This window comes from Paramacrobiotus metropolitanus, unplaced genomic scaffold, assembly GCF_019649055.1.
Source record: "Paramacrobiotus metropolitanus isolate TYO unplaced genomic scaffold, Prichtersi_v1.0 Parri_scaffold0000085, whole genome shotgun sequence".
Lineage (NCBI taxonomy): Eukaryota > Metazoa > Tardigrada > Eutardigrada > Parachela > Macrobiotidae > Paramacrobiotus > Paramacrobiotus metropolitanus.
Window position 1 is genome coordinate 476,488 of NW_026570305.1, and position 21,487 is coordinate 497,974.

Below are 21,487 nucleotides of genomic sequence, written 5' to 3' on the forward strand. Positions count from 1 at the left end.
TACTGCGGTGCGCTCTGGTGTTGCAGGTGCTACGCGTCATCAGCAGATGATGGCTGGACATCCGTGCCCGATTTCCCCTACTGGATCAACGTTTGGTGGTCACATGCTCCCAACATCGGACCGATCGTTTGCTTATCGGATGGCGAGGATCTGGAATGACTTGCGGATTCCTGCGGAATCGTACCAGAGTCTTGGCAGATTTACTGCCGCTTTAAATTGTGTCGATTGGAATTCTGTAGTGTCTTTGAAGAAGTTTTACCACGCTGAGCACGTGTTGTTACTGAAAATGTAAATATTGAAAATTTTTTTTAATTATGATCATTTACTGTTTCTTGTCTTCCGTTTTTTATGACGTGTCTACTGCCTCGGATTGGGCCTTAGCCCAGATTGTGTGTGGACGTTAAACCATTAAACAAAAAAAAAAAAGAACGTGAAATTGAAGTATCCGTACGGTGCAATTCCGTAGAATACCATAACGGGCGTCCAGAATACTGCCACACTGGAGGTCGTCAGTGTCAGCACAATAAACGCGTAGGAGCGCTCTTTTTTTCCCCAGAAAGCTCCAAAGGCTTATCAGAGGTATTGGAAACAGCGGTGGCGTTGACGTTAGCCGGGGTGGGGTTGTTGCCGGTAGTAGCGACCTGTTTAACCTTCTTGCGGGATCGAATGCGGTAGAAGCAGATGACGGGGTATCCGAAGATGACGATAATCTCGGCCAGGTTGTAGATCAGCCAGTGAACGGCTTCCGACCATTCTCACTGCGTGGCAAGGTTGATGCTGCAACCCATGACGCTTAGTGGCAAGCGGTAGTACAGATACAGTCCGTCCATGATTATTCCCATAACAAAAGCAGCATTTCTTTAAAAATGGCAACACTGGTCTGTTACAAACTTGTAACACGAAGTCACGAGCGCACTGGCCCAAATGTCAATGCATTTATGTTATCGAAGATCACTTTTAGAAAAAGTTTTTGGTCACATTCTTTCGCTTTGCTGTGTTTACAGAAAGGCAGGGGGTAAAACGTGGCAGTGGCACCTGACAATGGCACTGCCAATGGCATGGCGAGCGATAAAACCTGGAGACTCTGGCAACTGGCAAACGATAAAAGGTGGCAGATGCCGCATAAAATACGGCACCACGTGTAAGCGGGTTCGGAGAGTTTTGTCAACCGCATATTTTTAAAACTCTCTCCAGTGAATATTCCAATTTTTCCTTTAAAGTTTAAGCAATTATTGGCCATGCACAAAGTTCGTAAGTAAGCTCCGGCATGTAAAATTGCAACAAGTCCCATTGCATTCTGCCGTTTGCCGAAAAATATCACAAATACTCGTACATTACAAAAGGACAAAAAAGCGCATTTAAAATGCAATCGCGGCACTTCCAGATCTGGAACGCGCACCTTCGGGAATACGTATGCCTTTGCGGTTGAGCATGGCGTTTTATTCGATTGATCAAGTGCAGCTTATCGACAATTCTCACTGTCAGCATTAGCATCGTAGCTCAGTTTGTCCGCACCACCCTTTGGTAGCTTACTTTGTGACGATCGTTACCAGTAGTGCATGCTTACGTACAAACAGAAACACTATAAATTATTATTAAAACAACATTTAAGGGTAATGGCACTTATACATACTTTTACAGTCACTTAATTGAAATATTCATAATGCAAACCGCTAATTATATTAATATAATGCTAATTAAACGTACCCAGTAACCCTCTACGGCAGGCCCTCAGTATTATAAACGACAAACAGTTTCGGACTGGAAAAGAAAATATAGTGCTGTAATAGCTTGTATTTACAAAACGATAATATGTCTGCAGAGAAAAGACAGTTGAGTTACTTGAGTAAAGCCGCGCTTTTGTAAGTGTTTCGACTACAGACTACAGGCAAGTGCCCGCAAGGTGGCAAACACTAAACAGTAGTGCCATGTTTTAATTTTTAATCTAGTGTACAGTACTGCAGTATCGCATCGCCCATCTGTTTGGTATACTTGCACGTAAACTTCGCTGTTATTCCAAAAAAACCGGCGCCATGTGTATGCGCACTTTACATTCACAGGGTATCTCCACAAACAGTTAGCGTTATCTTCTTGTTTTTTCTAAATGATTATATTCTGTCCGTTGCATATAGCGGCAAAAATAAGCGTGTGACACAAGCAGATGAACCCGAGCGTTCGTGTAAATAGTGCGGCGTGCGTTAAAATCAGTTGCGTTTAGAGCTGAAGAGTTTGCTTGTGATTCTGATTATGGCGCTATTTTTAGAGTTTCTAACAGTACCGACACCTGCCGTTACTTTCACGTTCATGAATGTGGACTCTTTTAAATCAACTAGGAATCACAGGATCATAGTGACGCGCGACATAGAAATAACTTCGTATTATTCTGTATCTGCGTTCTCGGTATTCGAGTATTCGACTATGAAGTCAATTTGGGTAAGTAGTAAGTAGCTTAATTTGTTTTACCTCTTCTTGCTTTAATTATTTTTGACATTGGCAGGTTTTTACCATAAAGCTTCTAATGAGTCTGAACACACTAAAACACACTGTGTACTTTGAATGTGCGTATTACACCGCAAATATAACATAAAATTTTAATGGTTGGTTATTTTAAAACTACCAATAAATTTCGTACAGATATGCTTGCAAATTCAGACCGCGAGCGCGATATTACTTGTACACTGTAAACGTCAACGTCATGCTGCTATTGTATGCAGCTGGTGCACGTTATTAATTTTATATTAACAATAAGTAAGTTTAAAGTCAAAACGAGGGAACACAGTAAAAACACGTAAGTATGTTGGACGTATGAAGAATATAACAATCATGTGCGTATAAAAACAGCGTTCTGACAATGAGCAGCGAGAGTTGGATGCTTAGTTCATAATATATATTTTTGTAGTCTGAAAGTTTTGCACCGAATACCAAACACTGTTACAAAGTCCGCCGGGAAAGTTACGTTGGAAACTTGGAAGTTCAAAGCCAATAACAGCTTAATTTTTGCTACTATTGTCACAGCGGCACCGATAAACGTCATGCAGTTATACCTACTTGTAGAACTCTGTGCACATGGTTTCTTCAGTGATTTCTAACCTGTGTAGAAATAACTGAAGAAACCATTTGTACAGGGTAGAAATAACCGGTCACACCCTGCCTGACCAGCCCTGGCGTAAGTGGCCCGTCTGACGCATCGTATATCGTGCTGGTACCTACTGTACTTATTACTCTACCGCACTTACAGTACCAATAGGCAATAGGTAATTAACGGTTCAAAGCACCACGTTAAAATGCTTCTATTGTAACTTTATTAAAGCAGGCATGCTCTTTCCAGTGTAGCGCCTTCAGGACGTGTCGCGATTGTGTTTCTATCGCGGCTTTTCAGTCTTTTTATTGCGGTACTTTGCGAACAGCAAGGTGCAAAGTTGACCTTTTGAAATTTTGTAACATACCATCGCACACCTACGCATTAAGTGCACGGCGCCTGCGGTTAACACTCTCCAGGAAAATTGACTGTGTTCTGGTAAGAGTATCGAGGAAATACAGTTCACCAAACTCTCCGAACCCGCTTACACGTGGTGCCATATTTTATGCGGCATCTGCCACCTTTTATCGTTTGCCAGTTGCCAGAGTCTCTTGTTTGCCTCTAATGCGGCCGATATTAGACGCACACCTGCAAGGAGGGGGAAACATCGACAAGAGATGCAAGAACGAACTCGCGATAACGTGCCTTAGTCCTCTCTGAATGCTAATGTAGTCCTCCTCATTGGTCCGCTTCACGAAGTTGACGCAGTTTGCGGAAAGGTGACTGATGATTTGCATAGATTCCAATATTATTCGTACTTCATTTGCTCCTGCCAACATTATATATTTTTATCGATCAAAAAAGCCGTTCCGTGAGATATATTATCGCTGCGGTAGCCATTAGTCATTGCTGGTAAATGGAGCGTTTGAAAAGATGTCGTTTCTTACTCATTAATGCGTACTGCGTTTTTGAGAATTCATACGGTATCGTGTTGTTTGGCCAGAAGGAGTCGGCATCGTTAATGGCATTCTTCGCTTCATTGGGAAGCTAAGAAGAAAACTTTTCTGGAGGTTAGTTGTACTGCACCTTTAAATGCCCCGTTTTTTTTAACGCGGTTTACGAATGATAGCTAAGAAGAAAACTTTTCTGGAGGTTAGTTGTACTGCACCTTTAAATGCCCCGTTTTTTTTAACGCGGTTTACGAATGATAAAAGAATACCTCAAATGTCTGCAAACCGAGAATGTCTCCTTCGGGCAAGTCGCTGTCATATCGGGTGAATTCATCATTGCTGTTTGCCAAAATCTCAGGATCGATAAAATCTCTCCAATCTGTTTAAAAAGATTGCACCAAAATAGTAGTTATACAAGCGGCAACTTCAGTTATACATCATATACTATAATAAAGGAAATCATTACTTCGTGGTAACTGGCTCGCTACGATAGTTTTAGGCAGGTCGCAAATTGCGTGGTACAGGAAAATGAGGCACAGAAAAGAGGACCTCATGGTGCCCAATTTACTTAGGGCCTTATTTCTCGTAAATGAGTACCTACAATACATGTAAACTCGAACAAGCTCACAAAAACTTCCTGAAATGCCTTAAATGTAAAGGGCTCATGGTTCATACCCTACAAAAATACTGGACAAACATGATAAACCAGTTTTTCTTGTTGGAATGTAATGCACAGTAAGTGAAAGGCTTTTGTTGTGTAATACTTGCAAAAGCGTACCCAAAGGGTAGATTTTCTTGCGCGGTTACTTGTTGTAAAACGCTGTGCTGCGTGTGCATGACGCGATCTAGAGAAATGCGGCTTCTACTGGGACACATGCAGACTATAGAGTACCAAAAGCGTCCGCTCGCAAACTGACGCAGATAATCCGCTTAGGTAATGACAGCTATCGCTAGCAGAGCGCAGTCTAATGGTTAGCTAAAGCTCTATCCCAGTTCGCGCGGGCCTGGACAAACCGGAGCAAGCACATTCTGTTTTTTTTACGTTTTCCATTGCGAAACACAAAACAAGGGAAATATTTCGCGTCTGGACGCTTCTGTCGGCCTACCAATTCATGTGCAGATTTACCGAAGTTTCAAATCGAATCAAAATGTTGCCACCTGAGTGTACGTAATTTCGTACAGAGGCGTGGATGTCTTGTGTACTATACCCAAATTCCGGCAACAAAGGCCCAAGTTTGAATTTACACTCCAACACAAACATCCCCTACGAACGATGTTTGTGTTGGAGGCATATAACTTTAAAGCAAGAGCTTCAATTATTAACGCCCCCAACATCTAATGCGTTTAAAATATAAAATCTGTATCCAGGAACAGAATAAAATACCAGCCTACGTATGTTTTTCCGGCCTACGTATATAAAATACCAGCCTACGTATATAAATACCATCTATGGAACAGCTACTGCGCTCTCATCAAAGCAAAAGCCGACGCCCAGAGGGGCAAATCAGTCAAATCCACACTAATCTGGACTCTGGATGTTGAATAAAGCCATGAGTCGGCTAAAGCATCTTGAGAAAAACGCTTGAAATTTTGATCGTTAGGTTCCTCACAGAACGCTTTGTATATGTTAAATTGTTAATTTTCTTAATTGACTGGTTTTGATTTTTACTTACCGTTGCTTTGCCTTACGGTTTCTGTTGTTTTTTTCATCCCGTCCAGTCAGGTTTCCATTAATTATTGTTCTATAACAATGATTGCAAACGCCGGTACAATGCCTGATGGTTGAAATTTAAACAACCTAAATCTCTGTCTTCTATTTGGTAAAAATTTTGACAATAAGTGAGAGTTAAAGTTTAACAATGAACATCGTCGTATGTATGACATGTTTTCGCGAAATGCGCTCTGTATACAACTGACAACACACAAGTCATCGTTCTGCTAAGGACAGCAGAAAACATTAGGAAGAGGGGCAGGATGGTAATCCGCAGATGGCATAGTAACCTACTGCAGACCGCGCAGAAACAAAGAAAAGGCAGGTTCGGTGATCAACAGGTTGATTTCACATTCGGCGCGAGACAAGAGACAGCGAACCGCAGCCGGTCAAGGGCGCTGTTTTTCAACGTTCCAATTTCGGTGTAGAATCAGCTTCCTCGGCGTTCTCGCGTTATGTTTAAGTGAAGTTAGTAGTAATGGAGCGCTAACTTGCTGCTAGAGATTCCGTCTGCCCGTTTCGCTTGACGGATTTCACACATTCGACGATGCGAATGGTTTTTTCAGCATACGTATCTGCGATTTCGAGCACTGCGCACTGGCGTCGTCTTATCAGTACAGAGCGTCTGTAGCAGTGTCGCGCTAAACCCAGAGAAAGCATGTACGCGGTTATAGGCGTATAGCCAAGCCGAACAGTCAGATATCAGACGTTAACGAGTTCCCCTTCTCATCATTTACTCGACTGGTTGTCTGCAAGTTTACAATTTCTTTCTTGTTTTTTGTCGCGCCGACAACTTCCGAGTGCTGTTACACAGTGGTTGTGGAGTATTTTCTTAATGTTTCCTTCCGCACTACGGTGGTAAATCCCTTCCAAATGTTTGCTTAGATTTTGCTTGGATTATTCCTTTTAATTCCAAAAATGTCGAAAATAGTTGCTGGCGCGCCACCTTCTGGTCAGACAGCGAGCGATGGGAATCGGAAAAGGGAACTACTGCTGACTGGGCAGGACAGTAGTGATGTGACCTTTATTGTGGGTAGCCAGCATGGAAGCGGCGTGCAGACCTACCGAGCCCACAAGTAAAATGCTCGTTAAATTGTCAGATTCCTCATGATGTTATAATCAACAATCAGTAAGGATCCAACACAGGATGCAAATATAATGTTGCTTAGGGGGGTTTTGCTGGGTAGCGGAAGCGCGGTTTTTCAGCGCATGCTGAACGGGGAAACCGGCGTCCATAATTTGGTTTTCGAGGTGACGGATGTGGCACCGGAGGCGTTTCTGAACATGCTGTGGTAAGTGCCAATTTGATTGAAGTCCATACAATCGAGTACTACTACTTACAACTCGGGTTGTATGCTATTATCTAACCATAAAACACCGAAAAAAAGCTAAAAAGCAGGATGAAACTGGTTTTACTGGAATTTTTAGGGCAAGCAGATGCTTTATTAACTGCATATGCACAAAATTTTCGGACGCATAGCACCTTTGCTAACTACGTGAATAAAATTAATTTAACATAAAAGAATATAAATGCAAAATGCAATGCAACTGCACTGCATTTCAACGATAACAGGAAATTATAAATTAATATTGATTGTGCTATTATAAGTTAATAATTATTACAGAAATTCTTTCCCATCCCGTATATCACGCGCACGCATGTCCTTTTTCCTTTGACGAGTATTATTGACATCTTTTATTAATTTAAATAATAGCACAGAGTTAAGGGCAATTGTTTCATCAGAGTAAGATTATAATACTTGAGGCGCGTCAGAATTACATACGGCAATGTTCCAGTTCTAAGGCGTTTCACCAAGATTAATCACCTTTTTTTCATTTTAATCGGCACTGCTACTTACATGTACGAGTACATGTCTGCAGTGCCGACCGGTGGCACCAACTGGAGTGAATGGATAATTATTTAGCTTGAGGCGTGGCTGGCGCCGATCCGTATTTGTTGTGTCTCCTTGGTTTTTCGCTACGTTGGAGAAGTTGCAGGAAGTTTTTTCTCACACCGCCGTTAGAGCGGGGCCATCCTATGGTCGGCTGACTCCGCTTCGTTTTCACTGACTGCATGGTCGGAAGAGAACTTCAATCTCCGGCTTAAACGTTGATTCCCCCCGCCCCCCTCCCCCCCGCTTTATCTTCCCAGCTTCGCTCGTTTTCGGATGGCTAAATCGGCCATCAAATGATGACCAATTCAGCGCTGGAAGCGGCGGTAAATAATAATATAAGTACAAGTACAACTGCACAAGTACCGCAAATGATGGCGAATGACTCATCGTTGCTTGCGGGAAGTATCACTGGTTTTTTTATTATTTTTACAATCACAGGAAACATGCAAATTAATACTGGGATAATTATTACAGAAAAAATTGCAAAAATATTTTGATCATGCAATATTTCATAATATTACCGTAAATATTAAAACTCGTAGAATTAATATAGAAAAATGTTACGATCATACAATATTAATTTTATACTCGTGTTACCTTATTAAAATGGGTGTCCGTGATAAGTAGGATGCAAAAGCCTTCACAATCGGTTTTTTATTCTCCTATAGGTTTCTGTACACGGACGGCGTTGAAAATCTGAACTCTGACACCGCATTCAGCACTATGTTATGCGGTGACAAGTATGAACTTCCGCTACTGCACGATTTGTGCTGGGAATTTATTATCGGCAACGTGAACAAAGACAACTGTCTGCTGATCATTCAAAAAGTAAGTTACACCTCGTTTTCCCAGTATTTCGAAAACAATATAAAAAGTTGCATGCATGCTTATGAAGCGCCTGTCAACAACATTAAATGCAATATGATCCTTTTTCCAGGCGGAAGAAATGAACGCGCCGGCGGTTGTGAAGAAATGTCTGGAATTGATCGACACATGCGGAGCGGAAATTCTACTGTCCGATGGTTTTTGGACTGTAAAGCGGACCACCCTGGAAATGATTCTCAAGCGGGACACGCTGACAGTCAATGAAAAGGATGTTTTTGAAGCCGTAAAAAGGTGAGATTTCTAAAATTAATTCGAGTTAAGTGATTGTTACACTCTACTACTCTAGAATTAAAACGTTAGATGTTCCGTTTTGCCGTATACGTATTACGCAAATAGCATTTTTCTATTCGAACATTGAACTCAATGCTGATGATTTACGCGCGGTGGAAGTATTCCTGTTAGCTGTTTCTCGCGGTCTGTTGGTGTATTAATAAACGTTTTAACCACTGACCGGTTTCACTTTTTTAGTTTAATCTTGTACGCATTCGCTACATACAGAGTACTCTATGCGTGGTGCTAAATCTGCTTTAAAATGCTGCAAAATTACAATTATTTACATCATTTACCGTAATTATATTCGATAATTCGATAATTACGGTAATTACATTTATTTTAAAAATTAACTTACATTTTGTCTTCCGTTATATCTACGTACGATGTAACGTATCTACGTACGATGTTATGTCTTCCGTTATATCTACGTAGTAGTATAACAAAAATGTAAATAATGAAATACAAATTTAACTTTGAAATTTTGTCATGTATTGTTAATAATGTAATTAATTATTATTATTTAAATTAATTAATTACACCGTATCTGCCTTTATACAATATTGCATTATAGGTGGGCGAAACATGCATGTGCCGCTGCCGGTCTGGAAGTATCGGCGAAAACCTGCCGGGAATTGTTGGGATCAGCGTTCTTTCTTATCCAGTTTCCGTTGATGGCATACGCGGAAATTCTTGACGCATATCTGGTAACACAACCATCTGACGCCACTTACTGTCAGTTTTAATAGTGAAATTGCCTTAATTTTCAGTCGGGTTGGTTGAAAGGTCGCGAAGTTGGACAGATCTGCGCCAGTAAATACGCCGCCGATGGCGTCCAACCATCGAAGCAGTTTGCCGGCACCCGGAAACCTGCCTTACTTCCGGCGCCAGTGCAGCCACAACGCCACCATCCAGACGATCAGGGTGATCGCGCGGAGTCCCAGCCTTCGGCGACTTTTACTAAACATTATCGCAAGAAAGTGTCGGCATACGATTTGTTCTGCGCGGAGGAACGCAAGCGTAACCGAGCGGCGAATCCTAAGGGAAGTTGCGCCCCGAAAGAAATTGCGCGTCGCTGGCATGCCGCTGACTACGCCACCAAACAGGAGTTTCAACGACTGGCAGAGTTGAAAAAGGCGCATATGGTGAAGAGCAAGAGTACTGCCAAATGGTACAAGTGTTGATTGCTGCGCAAAATCCCAGTTTTGCGAAAATCTGACAGAAATTTGCGGCTGTTACGTATTTAGACTAGCATATTTTTGCATTTCCTGAAGCCGGTTCACTGTAAACATGCGTTTTTGTGTCATCTTTTTCGACATTATGTTACCGCTAAACATTTCGTCTTGTTTTGGGAAAACATTATATGTTAAGCTCTACTTTGATAACTGTGTAAAAAGTTAGGTTGTTTTTTGTTGAATACCACGTTTCTCTTCCATATATTTCACTAATACGATTTATTAGCTAGCCATTAAAAATTTTAATTTAAGTTCTATTCGATAAGGTTGAGGAAATTCACCGAAAAGTCTGTTGTACAGTTTTTGATAGCCTCTCCTGTGGTCTTCTCGCAGCATTGTGTTGTTGTCAATCTCCCCGATCGTATTTCGAGAACTTCAAACCGATTTTATGTTTGAAATTCTTTTCTCTTGCATCACAAATTAAGAAGGGAAAAAGTGAACCTCTAATGGTTTTTGAAAAAATTAAAACTGGTCTCGACCAGATGCCGAAACCTGGTAGAAAGGCTAAAATGTGAATGATTCGTGGAAAAAATTTGTCATCCCCAGCCTGGCGAAAATTTAGCTCTGGACTACGGTGCACTGGAGTCATCCAGAAATACATTTTTTAATTTATGAAAAGAATCGGAAGTTTGAGGAGACAGGAAAGTGGGAAAGGAAGAAAATCTGTGTCGTACAAAAAAAAATTAATAATTTCTTTCAGTGAAGGTTCGAAACGTTCGAAACGGAAAAAAATCCGGATAAAAACAAGGATACTATTACAGTATTACCAATCAATCCCGTGTTAGAGTGTTTTCCTGGCCGGATTCGAGGTTAACTGCCCAAAGTTACCGTAAAAATAAGCAGTATTACGTATGAGATGTTTTCGCGAACTGCGCGCACTCTTTGAATAGTAAGGGCCATCTTTTTAAAGATTAAAGGGACAGGCAGACAATACTAGGAAGAGGGGCAGGATGGCAATCCGCAGATATCCTGGTTAACGCAAAAAGATAAAGAAAAGCCAGACAATCAGTTAGTCAACAGGTTTATTTCACGTCTTACCAGTTTTGCTATGAACGCGGACAAAATATGGACATGGTCATTTAGCCAAGCCGAACAGCCAGATATCAGACGCTAGAGTGACCTGCCTTTTTCAGTTTTCACCACTCACTCACTGGGCCGACATTCTGCAAGTTTACAATATTTTCAAGTCTTTCTTGCGCGCCGACAGCATTACAGTTATTTTTATCCGCGATACGGTGTTAAGTCGTTCCCAAACGGTGCTTCAACTCTACAGATCGATAGCCGATAATCTGTTCTATTTATTTCAAAAATGTCGCAGTCAGATTCTACCGCGTCACCCAGCGTAGGGAATCGCAAAAGGGATCTACTGCTGACCGGACAACACAGCGATGTGACCTTTATTGTGGGTAACCACCATGGAAGCGGCGTACAGACCTATCGAGCCCACAAGTAAGCCAGCCATTACATTGTCAGTGTTACTCGTACAAGGACGAAGCAGCATGCATCTAACACTATAACAACGGATGGGAATGCTGTTTAGGCGAATTCTGCTGGGCAGCGGAAGCGCGGTTTTCCAGCGCATGCTGGATGGAGAAACTGGCGTCCCGTATGAATCGGTTTTCCAGGTGGCGGATGTGGCACCGGAGGCGTTTCTGAATATGCTGTGGTAAGCGCTAATTTGATTACCATACACAAATACGAGTACAACTTTGTGTTGAAAGTTATCGCTCAGTATCCAATATTAGAATGTGCGTTGTGCCACAATTATAAAGCATGTCAATAAAAAAATAATAACCCCGAATTATCCTTGGCTTTTCTGTTTTACGACCAGAGAAAACAAGCAACTTGATATAATTGTTTTTCGATGTGCCAATGATTTATTCCAACCTTGCACAAGCAAATGCCGTTTAAACTTAAAACTCAAATTTTCGATAGCTAGAAGCCTAGAACAAATAAAAAAACTCTTCCAGCTGTTGATATAATTAATACAGAAATATGTAAAAACACTAGGTTCGCATAATATTTCGTACTATTAATTTATAAAAATTGTTGTATGTGTAATGTAGGAAACAGGATGAAAAATGGGCGTTCATAATATGTGAATTAAAGCTAGCCGGGCTTTACTAACAATTAATATTTGGGTATCAAGAATATTAGGTATGGTCACATTTGTTCACAATGGGGATATTCTCGTAATTCTAAACGCTCTATCTTCATAATGGTGTTTTGTGGTTGTAGGTTTCTGTATACAGACACTGTTGAAAATCTCACCTTGGACACCGCGTTTACCACTATTTCGTGCGGTGACAAGTATGGACTTCCGTTGCTGTGTGAATTGTGCTGGAAATTTATTACCTCCAACGTGAACAAAGACAATTGCCTGATGATCATTCAGAAAGTAAGTTGCGCCTTTATTTAAAAATGTTTCGAAAATAAATCAAAAAAATTGCGACAACCGCATTGTATTTTTATACTGTGAAGCGCCTGTTAATAATCTTGACTGTTCTCTTTTCAGGCGGAAGAGATGAGCGCGCCGGAGGTTGTGAAAAAATGTCTGGAACTGATCGACACGTGCGGCGCTGAAGTATTATTGTCCGATGGTTTTCGGACTATAACGCGGACCATCCTGGAAATGATTCTCAAGCGGGACTCGCTGACAGTCAATGAAAAGGATATTTTCGAGGCGGTGAAAAGGTAAACCTCGATGTTTCTAAGTCTAATTCGAGTCAAACGATTGTCACACTATAGGACTACAAAGTTGGAACTCCGTTTTATTCTGTATATTATGCAAACAAGCGTCTTTTTCATGGAACTAAGTGCTTGCGATTTAAGCGCGCACTGGATGTATTCCTCTTAGCTGTTTCATACACTCTGCTGGTTTCCATTAACAAAATTTTAACTGCTAACCGGCTGGCCGGTTTCCACTTTTTTAAAACTAAATGGTATGCATTCCCTAGAAGTATGTATGGTGCTAAATTTGATTTAACGCACTACAGAATTTTAATTAGATAAATTAATTGGGTACATATTTAATTTCGAAATTGTATCCGCATTTCATAGTATCTATCTACCTTTATATTTAATTATACTGTAGGTGGGCGAAGCATGCATGTGCCGTCGCCAATGTGGAAGCGTCGGAGAAAAACTGCCGAGAAATGTTGGGGTCAGTGTTTTTCCTCGTCCAGTTTCCGTTGATGGCTTACGCGGAAATCCTTGACGCATATCTAGTAAGTGGTAACACTGTCGTCTGTTTAGCGAGCCTGTCTATCAATTCGATAATGAAATCTTTCATATTTGCAGGCGGGTTGGTTGAAGGGTCGCGAAGTGGGACAGATCTGCGCCAGTAAATATGCCGCTGATGGCGCCCAACCATCGAAGCAGTTTACCGGCACCCGGAAACCTGCCTCTCTGCCGACGCCCGTACAGCCACAACGCCACCATCCAGACAACGGCGAACGCGCTGAGCGCCAGCCTTCGGTGATTTTTGCCAAACAGCATCGCAAGAAAGCGTCTGCGTACGATTTGTTCTGCGCGAAGGAACGTAAGCGTATCCGAGCGGCGGATCCTAAGGGAAATTGCGCTCCGAAAGAAATGGCGCGCCGCTGGCATGCCGCTGACTACGCCACCAAGCAACACTTCCAGCGATTGGCGCAGTTTAAAAAAGCGCACATGGGGAAGGGAATGAGTGTAGTCAAAGAGCACACCCGCACCAGCAATGACTGCAGCGTGAAAACCCCGCTTTACGAAATAGGGATCGACACTGCGGCTGCCACATATTTAGACTAGCGTTTTTTCATATTTCCTGGAACGAATTCGCTGTACACATGTATTTTTGTGACTTATATTTCGTTATGTTGCCGCTACTGGCGCTACGTGAATTAATCGCAACTATTATAAGCAGCCAGCGCATTAATTAGTAAGAGAATTACGCTCGAATCTTCGATCACTTTTTTATTAGATTTGCTGATACTGTTTTTATGACTCTGTCCACTTTGCTCAAGGGTAATAAATAGCTCATAGATCAGAATTAAACATACAAAAGTTAACCATTGATTCAGAATTAACTGCACTCGATTTTAAAAATGTTGCTACATTAATCTCTTGAAGCTTAAAGCATTCTTATTAGTTAACAAATTTATTGACAAAGACCGTACGTTATCGCAAATTCAACGGAAAGTTTTCAGTTAATTTACAATTACGCCAAAAACAACTTGTCAATTACATTTAATAAATGGTTATTACTCTGTATCTGTGCAGTTTTGAGCCAAATAAATGCATATTACCGAAGTATTTACAAAAATAATTAGAACGAAAATGAAATATTCTCATGTACTACAGTGTCTGCAGCTTTGCAGTACTAAGTACTGTAATCATTGCCGCCGGCGCTGTGCGCAAGTAATTAACATGCATTTTGCGAGAGTTATTTATCGCCTCATTGAATTCCCTTTGTACCGGAGATTAATTGGGAACGAGCGGCACCTCCTTTATCCGATCGAGGCGGGCATCTTTTAATTGCTGCGCGGCCAGATTTATTTGCTTCCAGCTGCAAAATGCTGCCAGTTCATCGCTAATATATTTTCTCTCGTAAGGCCTTAAATGGGCTTGCCGCGGTGTGAATTGACCGCTTTGTGCATTGCGGTTGGTTGATTGTTCACTTGCAAATTTTTGTCGAGCGCCGCTCTCATACAGAGGGAGTGGAAAGGGAAACTTGATGCCATAATTATTGTTATGTAGATACTCATACGTTTGTCATAAATTTTGATAAATGCTTACGGAAAGTGGTCAGCGCATTAGTGTGTGATCCGAAAACAATTTTGATGTACAATGCACTGACCACTTTCGAACGGAAACCGGATTTGCCAGCATCCGTGGCGCTGCCCTGGCAGTCGTAACAGGAACGTCCTGACGCTGCACCTGAAGTTTTCAAACCACAATATGCCGGATGGACAAAATTGAATGTAAAGCTAGTCGGCAATAAAGTATAACTTTCTGCTGATTAAAAATTCTTAAAATCTAACCTTAATTATCAGTAAGACAGTAAATGTTATAACTATGTATTCAACAGCAGATAGGTAGCGTGCGTGGCCTTTGGTTAGCCGGGGAGACTTTTTCTTATTATCAGTAAAAAACGAGCGGAGACGTAGATAAAAAAAATCATATGAAGTATTCTATACTTCTCGCTAAAAAAAATCGGCCTGTCCACTCCTGCTGTAGGTAGAAACCCAACCCAGTCTGATGTGAAATACGAATAGGGACGACAATAAATTAAAGGTCGTACTTTTTTTACTGGATCCACGTACGAGCGTTATACAAATCGTACGTTGCATACTTATTGCTAAAATTGGTTTTGGCAAAATTACAAACTTTTTACGACGTTTTACCGCTCATTCACGCCCAAGCAAAATTCCAAGCAACCAACAAGAACGTGAATTAAAGGTCACCGTTAAATATTAATGGGCGCACAATTTTCGAGTAATGTATAGGAAAGTGCATTCTTAAGTTTTCGAACACTAAGAAGCAAACTTTACAAACGACGTCGTATAGCGGGAAAATTATAAAAAAACTGCCTGGGACATGCATTCTACTGGTTATAGGAATTCCATCAACCAGCACTGTATTACAGTTTAGATACGTGATATCTAAGGGTAAATACACAACTGTTCCATGCATCACTATAACATTACGTTGCACGCCATTAATTTCGCCTAATGAGTGAAGTACAGTCTGCAAACATACGAGTAGCAACATATTCCAAGCAGCAATATCTCTGTAACGGGCCTCAGAGCTTTTAAACATGATATCGACATGTAATTATGATTGCTACATATGTAATGCACCCAATCGGCGTTTAGTGCTCGCATAAAATTTTTATTGCTGCTTGTTGTACACACTACACAGTACACAACAAATTCGTTTGTTTAAAAATACCGTATTGCTAAAAAACAAACAACGGCAACGGCGATAAAGGAAATTAATTTGAATATCCTAAAATTCAAGAAAAACGGAAAAGGAACATACCTTAAACGAAAAAGTAAACAGTCAGAGCGTAATGGGCCTTCTCGTAAAATTGATTTTCCCTTCAAAAGCATAAGTTACAGCCGCTTATTCATTGACTCCTGATACATTACAAAATACGGCGAATCTTTTTTTGTGAAACTTTGAACGATGCAGAATAATATTAGCGCTGAGCTGGTGATCTTATAACACCAAACGAACACTTGCGTTTTTTCCGACGCCTGATCGGTTTTTTTGCTTCCAGCAAACATACGATATGTATCAAACTACCTAGATATCGCGCTGCACAGCTCAGCGTTTTTAAAAGCCCGTGCTTTTCGGCCAGGGTCAAAAAGAGGGAGGAATTCTGTGAGGGAGGAATTTCACTGTGGTCAAAAAGAGGGAGGAATTTTTAGAGGGAGGAATTTTACTGTGGTCAAAAAAAGGGAGGAATTTTCGAAGTCGAACTGAAGTACTCGGGGACCTCGAACCCGGGTCCCTGAGGTCGCCAATAAGATTTTCACTGTATATATACAGTTTGACATGCTAAGTCGAACTGAAGTACTGGGAACTTCCGACCCATGTTCCTGACCATGCTAAACAAGATCAACATTACTATCATGCACCGACAAGTGATGTCCGGTAGCAGCAAGTATATTTCCTCACACAAAAGAATGCTGAATTTGTCTGGCAGTTTATTATGATGCCGGGAACAACGGGATTTCAAATTTTTTTGCGAGCAGACTGTTGCGGAAACTGGTAAGGTGCTCGTCGCCTTCGTCATAATGAATAGCCGGTTGAAGCAGTTGAGTTGCCACTTGCCTTATTGTTAGAGCTTTCAGATTACAAAATTAACGAAAATGCTGTGCAATTTGTATAAGGAGCATATTTAGCTATGAACGTCACACCTTTTCTACCCAAAGGTGATCCCCGTTCGACTCGGCAACCGATCACTGCGGCCGCTTTCATTTCGGCCAAGTTTTTCGGCCGCCACTCACTTCTGCCGCCACTCACTTCGGCCGTAGCTCATTTCGGCCGACGATTTTTTTGGTCTAATTTGGGCAAGAAAACGTTACTTTCGGTGTAACTACGTTTCGATGGTATCATAACCTTTCGAATAACCTAAGAAAAACCTAAGAATAACTTAAGAATAGCCTAAGAATAACCCAAGAAAACCCAAGAAACCAAAAGAAAATCCAAGAAACCACACGAAAACCTAAGAAACATAAGATCATAACGTCAATAACCTAAGAAGCGTATGGATAACTTATGAAAACCTAAGAAACCTGAGAAAACCGAAGCAACATAGTAAAAACTAGGAAACCTTAGGAACTTAAGATGGCCAAATGTCCTGCTGCCGAAATGAGCGGTGGCCGAAATGAGTGCGGGCCGAAGTGAACCTCGGCCGAAATGACGTTGGCCGAAGTGATCGCATGCGGCCGAAATGTAACGCGGCCGAGGTGATCCGACGCGCGATTTTTTTTTGTTCTTTTTTTTATCAACCAAAATTCTGTCCGTATAACAAGCTTCTAATACTTCACTCTATAAAATGGCCGTTTCAGAATATTTTTTTTCACATCTGTATCCTGTAAAAATCGACTTCAAATTTTTCACTTTAAAGCTAATTTCTCAGCAACAACAAATGCGTTACCATTACTGTACTCATTTTAAAGTACAAAAATCATTTCTTTATGTGTCATATGCTACGTTTTTGTCTAAAAGTGAAACGCGTCGACGGTATGCCCGTTTTCGCAGAAGGATTGAGTTGCTAGCCACTTCCCGTTAAGCGAAGATTAGTTTCGGATAAGACTGCGAAACAGCCGAAATCTATCACGAAAATCAAGAAAATTTAAAACAGCTTTAGAAACACAATTCCACAAACAAATTTAGAAATCAGTTTGACAAATGAAAATGAGTCTGCTGACTTCAGGAACTAAGGATTGCAAAACCTACTCGAAAGTACTTTAAAAATCGAATTTAAAATTTCAAAATGACTCGGAGATAGCATTAGGAAAAAAACGGTGACTTTAGATAATTTCAATACCTTCAGCGTCAATGTCAACAAACTCTGATGTCATCCTCATGAACCCGGTTAAGGAATTTTCGAGCACTTCAGTTCGACTTCGCGCGTCAAACGGTAAATATACAGTGAAAATCTCATGGGCGACCTCGGGGAACCGGGTGCGAGGTCCCCATGTATTTCAGTTCGACTCATCACGTCAAAACTACATATACACAGTGAAAATTTCATTGCCGACCTCGGGGACCCGGGTTCGAGGTCCTCGGGTACTTCAGTTCGACTCAGCACGTCACTGACTGCATATATACAGTGAAAATCTTATTGGCGACCTCAGGGACCCGGGTTCGAGGTCCCCGAGTACTTCAGTTCGACTTCGAAAATTCCTCCCTTTTTTTGACCACAGTAAAATTCCTCCCTCTAAAAATTCCTCCCTCTTTTTGACCACAGTGAAATTCCTCCCTCACAAAATTCCTCCCTCTTTTTGACCCTGGCCTGCTTTTCTGTGCAAAATCATATCCCAACAACGATACCGCGCCGGCGCCGCACTGGCCGCCTATCAGCCTGAAAAAAGATGCTTATGTTCGCTAGATACCCAAACTTCAGCGGCACGACGAAATAAATAGGCTGCTTGTCTGTCGGTTACGCTCAACAGATTTCGCTTCCCACGCTAGCGAAGGCACGGCTTATGGTGATTGGTGAAGCCGTGCCCGTATGACAACCCCGTTGTCTTATCAGAGTCTCGTGGCAAAGCCGACATGTTGAGACGTGGGCGTGGTCATGTGGGCCCGCTGGACACCAGACTGTCCAGATATGATACATCAAGCCATTCAGACGTTAAAAATTAGCCGCTCATCTTATCACTTATCCTTCGATCGGCTGCTTTGCTGCAAGTGTGCGGTACAGCTTCATTTTACTTTTTTCCAAGTCTAACAGGGATATTATCTAACAGCTGCTCAAATTTTGTCCGGATTAATCCTTTTGTTCTAAAAATAAAAAAATGTCGCAAATAGCCGCTACATCGTCTACCGGTTCCGGCCACACAGCCGGCCTTGCGGAGTGCTATGGGCAGCTGCTGGACACCGGTCACCTTAGTGACATCCTGTTTAAACTTGTTCCACGCCACGGAAACGAAATCGTACGGACATTTCCGGCCCACAAGTAAGCGGAACATTGTTCGGAAGCACCGGAAAGAGCAACCTATTAAGAACCTACCTCTGGAGGATATTAACTCACATAATACTGCTTTATAGGGCAATTCTACTTACCAGGAGCCAAAATAGCCCAGCCTTCAAACGCATGTTAAACGCGGCAGCACCGGTCCCCCGTGGATTTGAGATTCTTGTGAAGGATGTAGAGCCGGAAGCGTTTGAGAACATGCTATGGTAAGCGCCATTTTCCGGCAGGCGGTGGGGTTGCCACTGCGACAGAGGGTGTTTAGCACCCGAGACCATATGGCTCTGTTGTGTAGAATTTGTAAGGGTAGTCTTTTTTGTAGAAGCAGTAGTTTAGCCATATGTGTCCTGTCAAGGACGATTTTCGGGTTGGGTGTTTCGATATAAATGAGGCCGCTTTTAAAGTTCTCTGACGAAATGATTTTGGATTGGAAGTTATCGGATGGGGGAGGTAGGTATTTCCTGGTGATTGGTGGTTTTGTGAAGCATAGTGTGCTGTGGCCCTGTGGGTATATAAAAGGAAATCGGAGTGCGGTGGAAATTTAGTTGGTTAAGGGAAGTTGTGAGAAGTTTGTTGTATGGATTGTGTTGTAAGATCTTATTTGATAGTTTGAATTGTAAAGCTTGTTGTAGTAAGGTGGAGAGTGATTTGGAGTGCCTGGGAAGAGGTGTTTGAAGGGATTTTGGCAGATTTGTGACAAGTAAGGAATATTTGTTTTTAGTGAATTTTTTTTAATTATTGTTAATTTTTTAATGTATTTGGTTTCTTAAGTAAAATAGATTAAGAGATATTAAGGAATAAATAGAGTATTTGTTGGCGTTTGACTTTATGGCAGTGTGGTTTAAAAGGAGAGTTTTAAGGAGATTAGTATTAAGAAGGTTAGTTTTAAGGAGGCTAGTTAATTTTTTCTTGCAATTTTATACAGTATATCTGTATATTCGGATGTTTGGTGTGTAGATGCTGTTGAGAGTACGTTTATAAAGTAGGAAAACTAGGTGTGCATTGGCAGACCGGAGCGTAGCAGCTTTTCGCTTGTGTGAAAGATAAATAATTTTTAACGTGCTACCAGTAGCACTTTTAGTATTTAACATTATCAATAATTTAACCTAAGAATATAACGAGCCAGGAACATTTTCGTAATGACCTTTGGTAACAACCTTTCGTAACGAACACAGATACATTTTTGCATTGGCGCTGAACTTAGAGGACTTTCGCTACGATTTAAGAATGAAAATTGATTTGATTCTACGAAAGATTTGCTTTAAATGTTATATCATCATTTAGTTTTAGAATGTCAAAAAAAGTTGTAAATGAGTGATTTGGATAGGCGGAAGTTAAAATGAAAATTATCTTAAGGTATAGTGAGTTGATTAATAGAGTGGTAGAAATAATATTTATGTTAATCAATGATGAAAGATATTATGTAAGAAAAGGAAAATATGGAATATATGAAGGAAAATAGAAAATATATTACGGAAAATATGGAAAAGGATATTGTGGTAAAATATAGAAAGATTAGGTGGCATTATAGGAAATTTATTTGGCATTATGGAGTTATGTTGTGTAGATATTGTAATTGATAAAATCAAAATGAAGAAACAGGTGGATGTAGTGTTCCGTATGGTTTATTGTATAGTATATGGTGCGTATAATGTACTGTAAAGTTGACTGGTTTTATGGTTTGAATCTGGGTATATTATGGAGTAAATATAGTTATGGATGAATGATTATGTGTGTGGGAAAAAGATATTTTGAAGAATCATGTGGGTGTAACGATCCGTATGATGTGAAGGTTGTTGTATTTAGGGATTTTTATTTTACTAAAGCTGGTAAATATTTTGAAAAAACAGGTGGGTGTAACGTTCCGTATCATTCAGTATTTTAGGGTATTTTGATTCGTTTTGAGATTGGCAAGTGAAGTTGGAGTTATGAGAGACAGGTGGGTGCAATGTTCCGTTTAGAGGTTTACAAATGTTTTTCATTGTAGATTAAATTCGGAAAAATTTGGAGAACATGATTTTATGGTATTTAATAATGAATTTTTATTTTGATAGACGAAATTCCAGGAAGTGCTATGGATATTGTTGTCACTGACGACAATACAACCGTATTGCAGCCTGAATCCAGCAAACGATCTGCTGGTAAGAAATTAAATATAATTATTTATTTTAAATTTATTTTTTCTAAATTTATTTATTTACCATTTATTTGTTTATACAGGAACTCAGAAGAAACGAAATTAATGAATGGAATAGCATGAACCGTTGGTTTTACTTTGAGATGGACCAATCGTTTTCATTTTTGTTATTGTTATTTGAGTGATTCATCAATTTAT

At 40.8% G+C, this 21,487-nt stretch overlaps 3 protein-coding genes and 1 long non-coding RNA gene across 4 annotated transcripts; 3 read left to right on the forward strand and 1 right to left on the reverse strand.

Moving 5' to 3' along the window:
* Positions 1 to 3,308: 3,308 nt before the first annotated feature.
* On the reverse strand, positions 3,309 to 4,598 carry LOC129596059 (astacin-like metalloendopeptidase). The gene is made up of 5 exons (XM_055493218.1): positions 4,436 to 4,598; positions 4,239 to 4,348; positions 3,967 to 4,066; positions 3,725 to 3,848; positions 3,309 to 3,667 (listed from the first exon to the last, which is right to left on the reverse strand). The coding sequence occupies exons 1-5, from the start codon at positions 4,575 to 4,577 to the stop codon at positions 3,604 to 3,606; spliced, it is 540 nt and encodes a 179-aa protein (XP_055349193.1). The 5' UTR covers positions 4,578 to 4,598; the 3' UTR covers positions 3,309 to 3,603.
* A 1,878-nt stretch (positions 4,599 to 6,476) lies between these two features.
* On the forward strand, positions 6,477 to 10,158 carry LOC129596058 (BTB/POZ domain-containing protein 2-like). The gene is made up of 6 exons (XM_055493216.1): positions 6,477 to 6,756; positions 6,850 to 6,972; positions 8,244 to 8,403; positions 8,513 to 8,691; positions 9,305 to 9,437; positions 9,501 to 10,158. The coding sequence occupies exons 1-6, from the start codon at positions 6,599 to 6,601 to the stop codon at positions 9,912 to 9,914; spliced, it is 1,167 nt and encodes a 388-aa protein (XP_055349191.1). The 5' UTR covers positions 6,477 to 6,598; the 3' UTR covers positions 9,915 to 10,158.
* A 1,116-nt stretch (positions 10,159 to 11,274) lies between these two features.
* On the forward strand, positions 11,275 to 13,751 carry LOC129596035 (BTB/POZ domain-containing protein 1-like). Its single transcript, XM_055493190.1, has 6 exons — positions 11,275 to 11,414; positions 11,506 to 11,631; positions 12,204 to 12,363; positions 12,481 to 12,659; positions 13,060 to 13,192; positions 13,266 to 13,751. Exons 1-6 carry the CDS (start codon positions 11,275 to 11,277, stop codon positions 13,749 to 13,751), a joined length of 1,224 nt encoding a protein of 407 aa, XP_055349165.1.
* A 5,638-nt stretch (positions 13,752 to 19,389) lies between these two features.
* LOC129596065 (uncharacterized) lies at positions 19,390 to 21,280 on the forward strand. The gene is made up of 4 exons (XR_008691381.1): positions 19,390 to 19,602; positions 19,785 to 19,852; positions 21,030 to 21,091; positions 21,207 to 21,280. It is a non-coding gene; the product is annotated as an uncharacterized LOC129596065 (long non-coding RNA).
* The last annotated feature ends 207 nt before the right edge of the window (positions 21,281 to 21,487 follow it).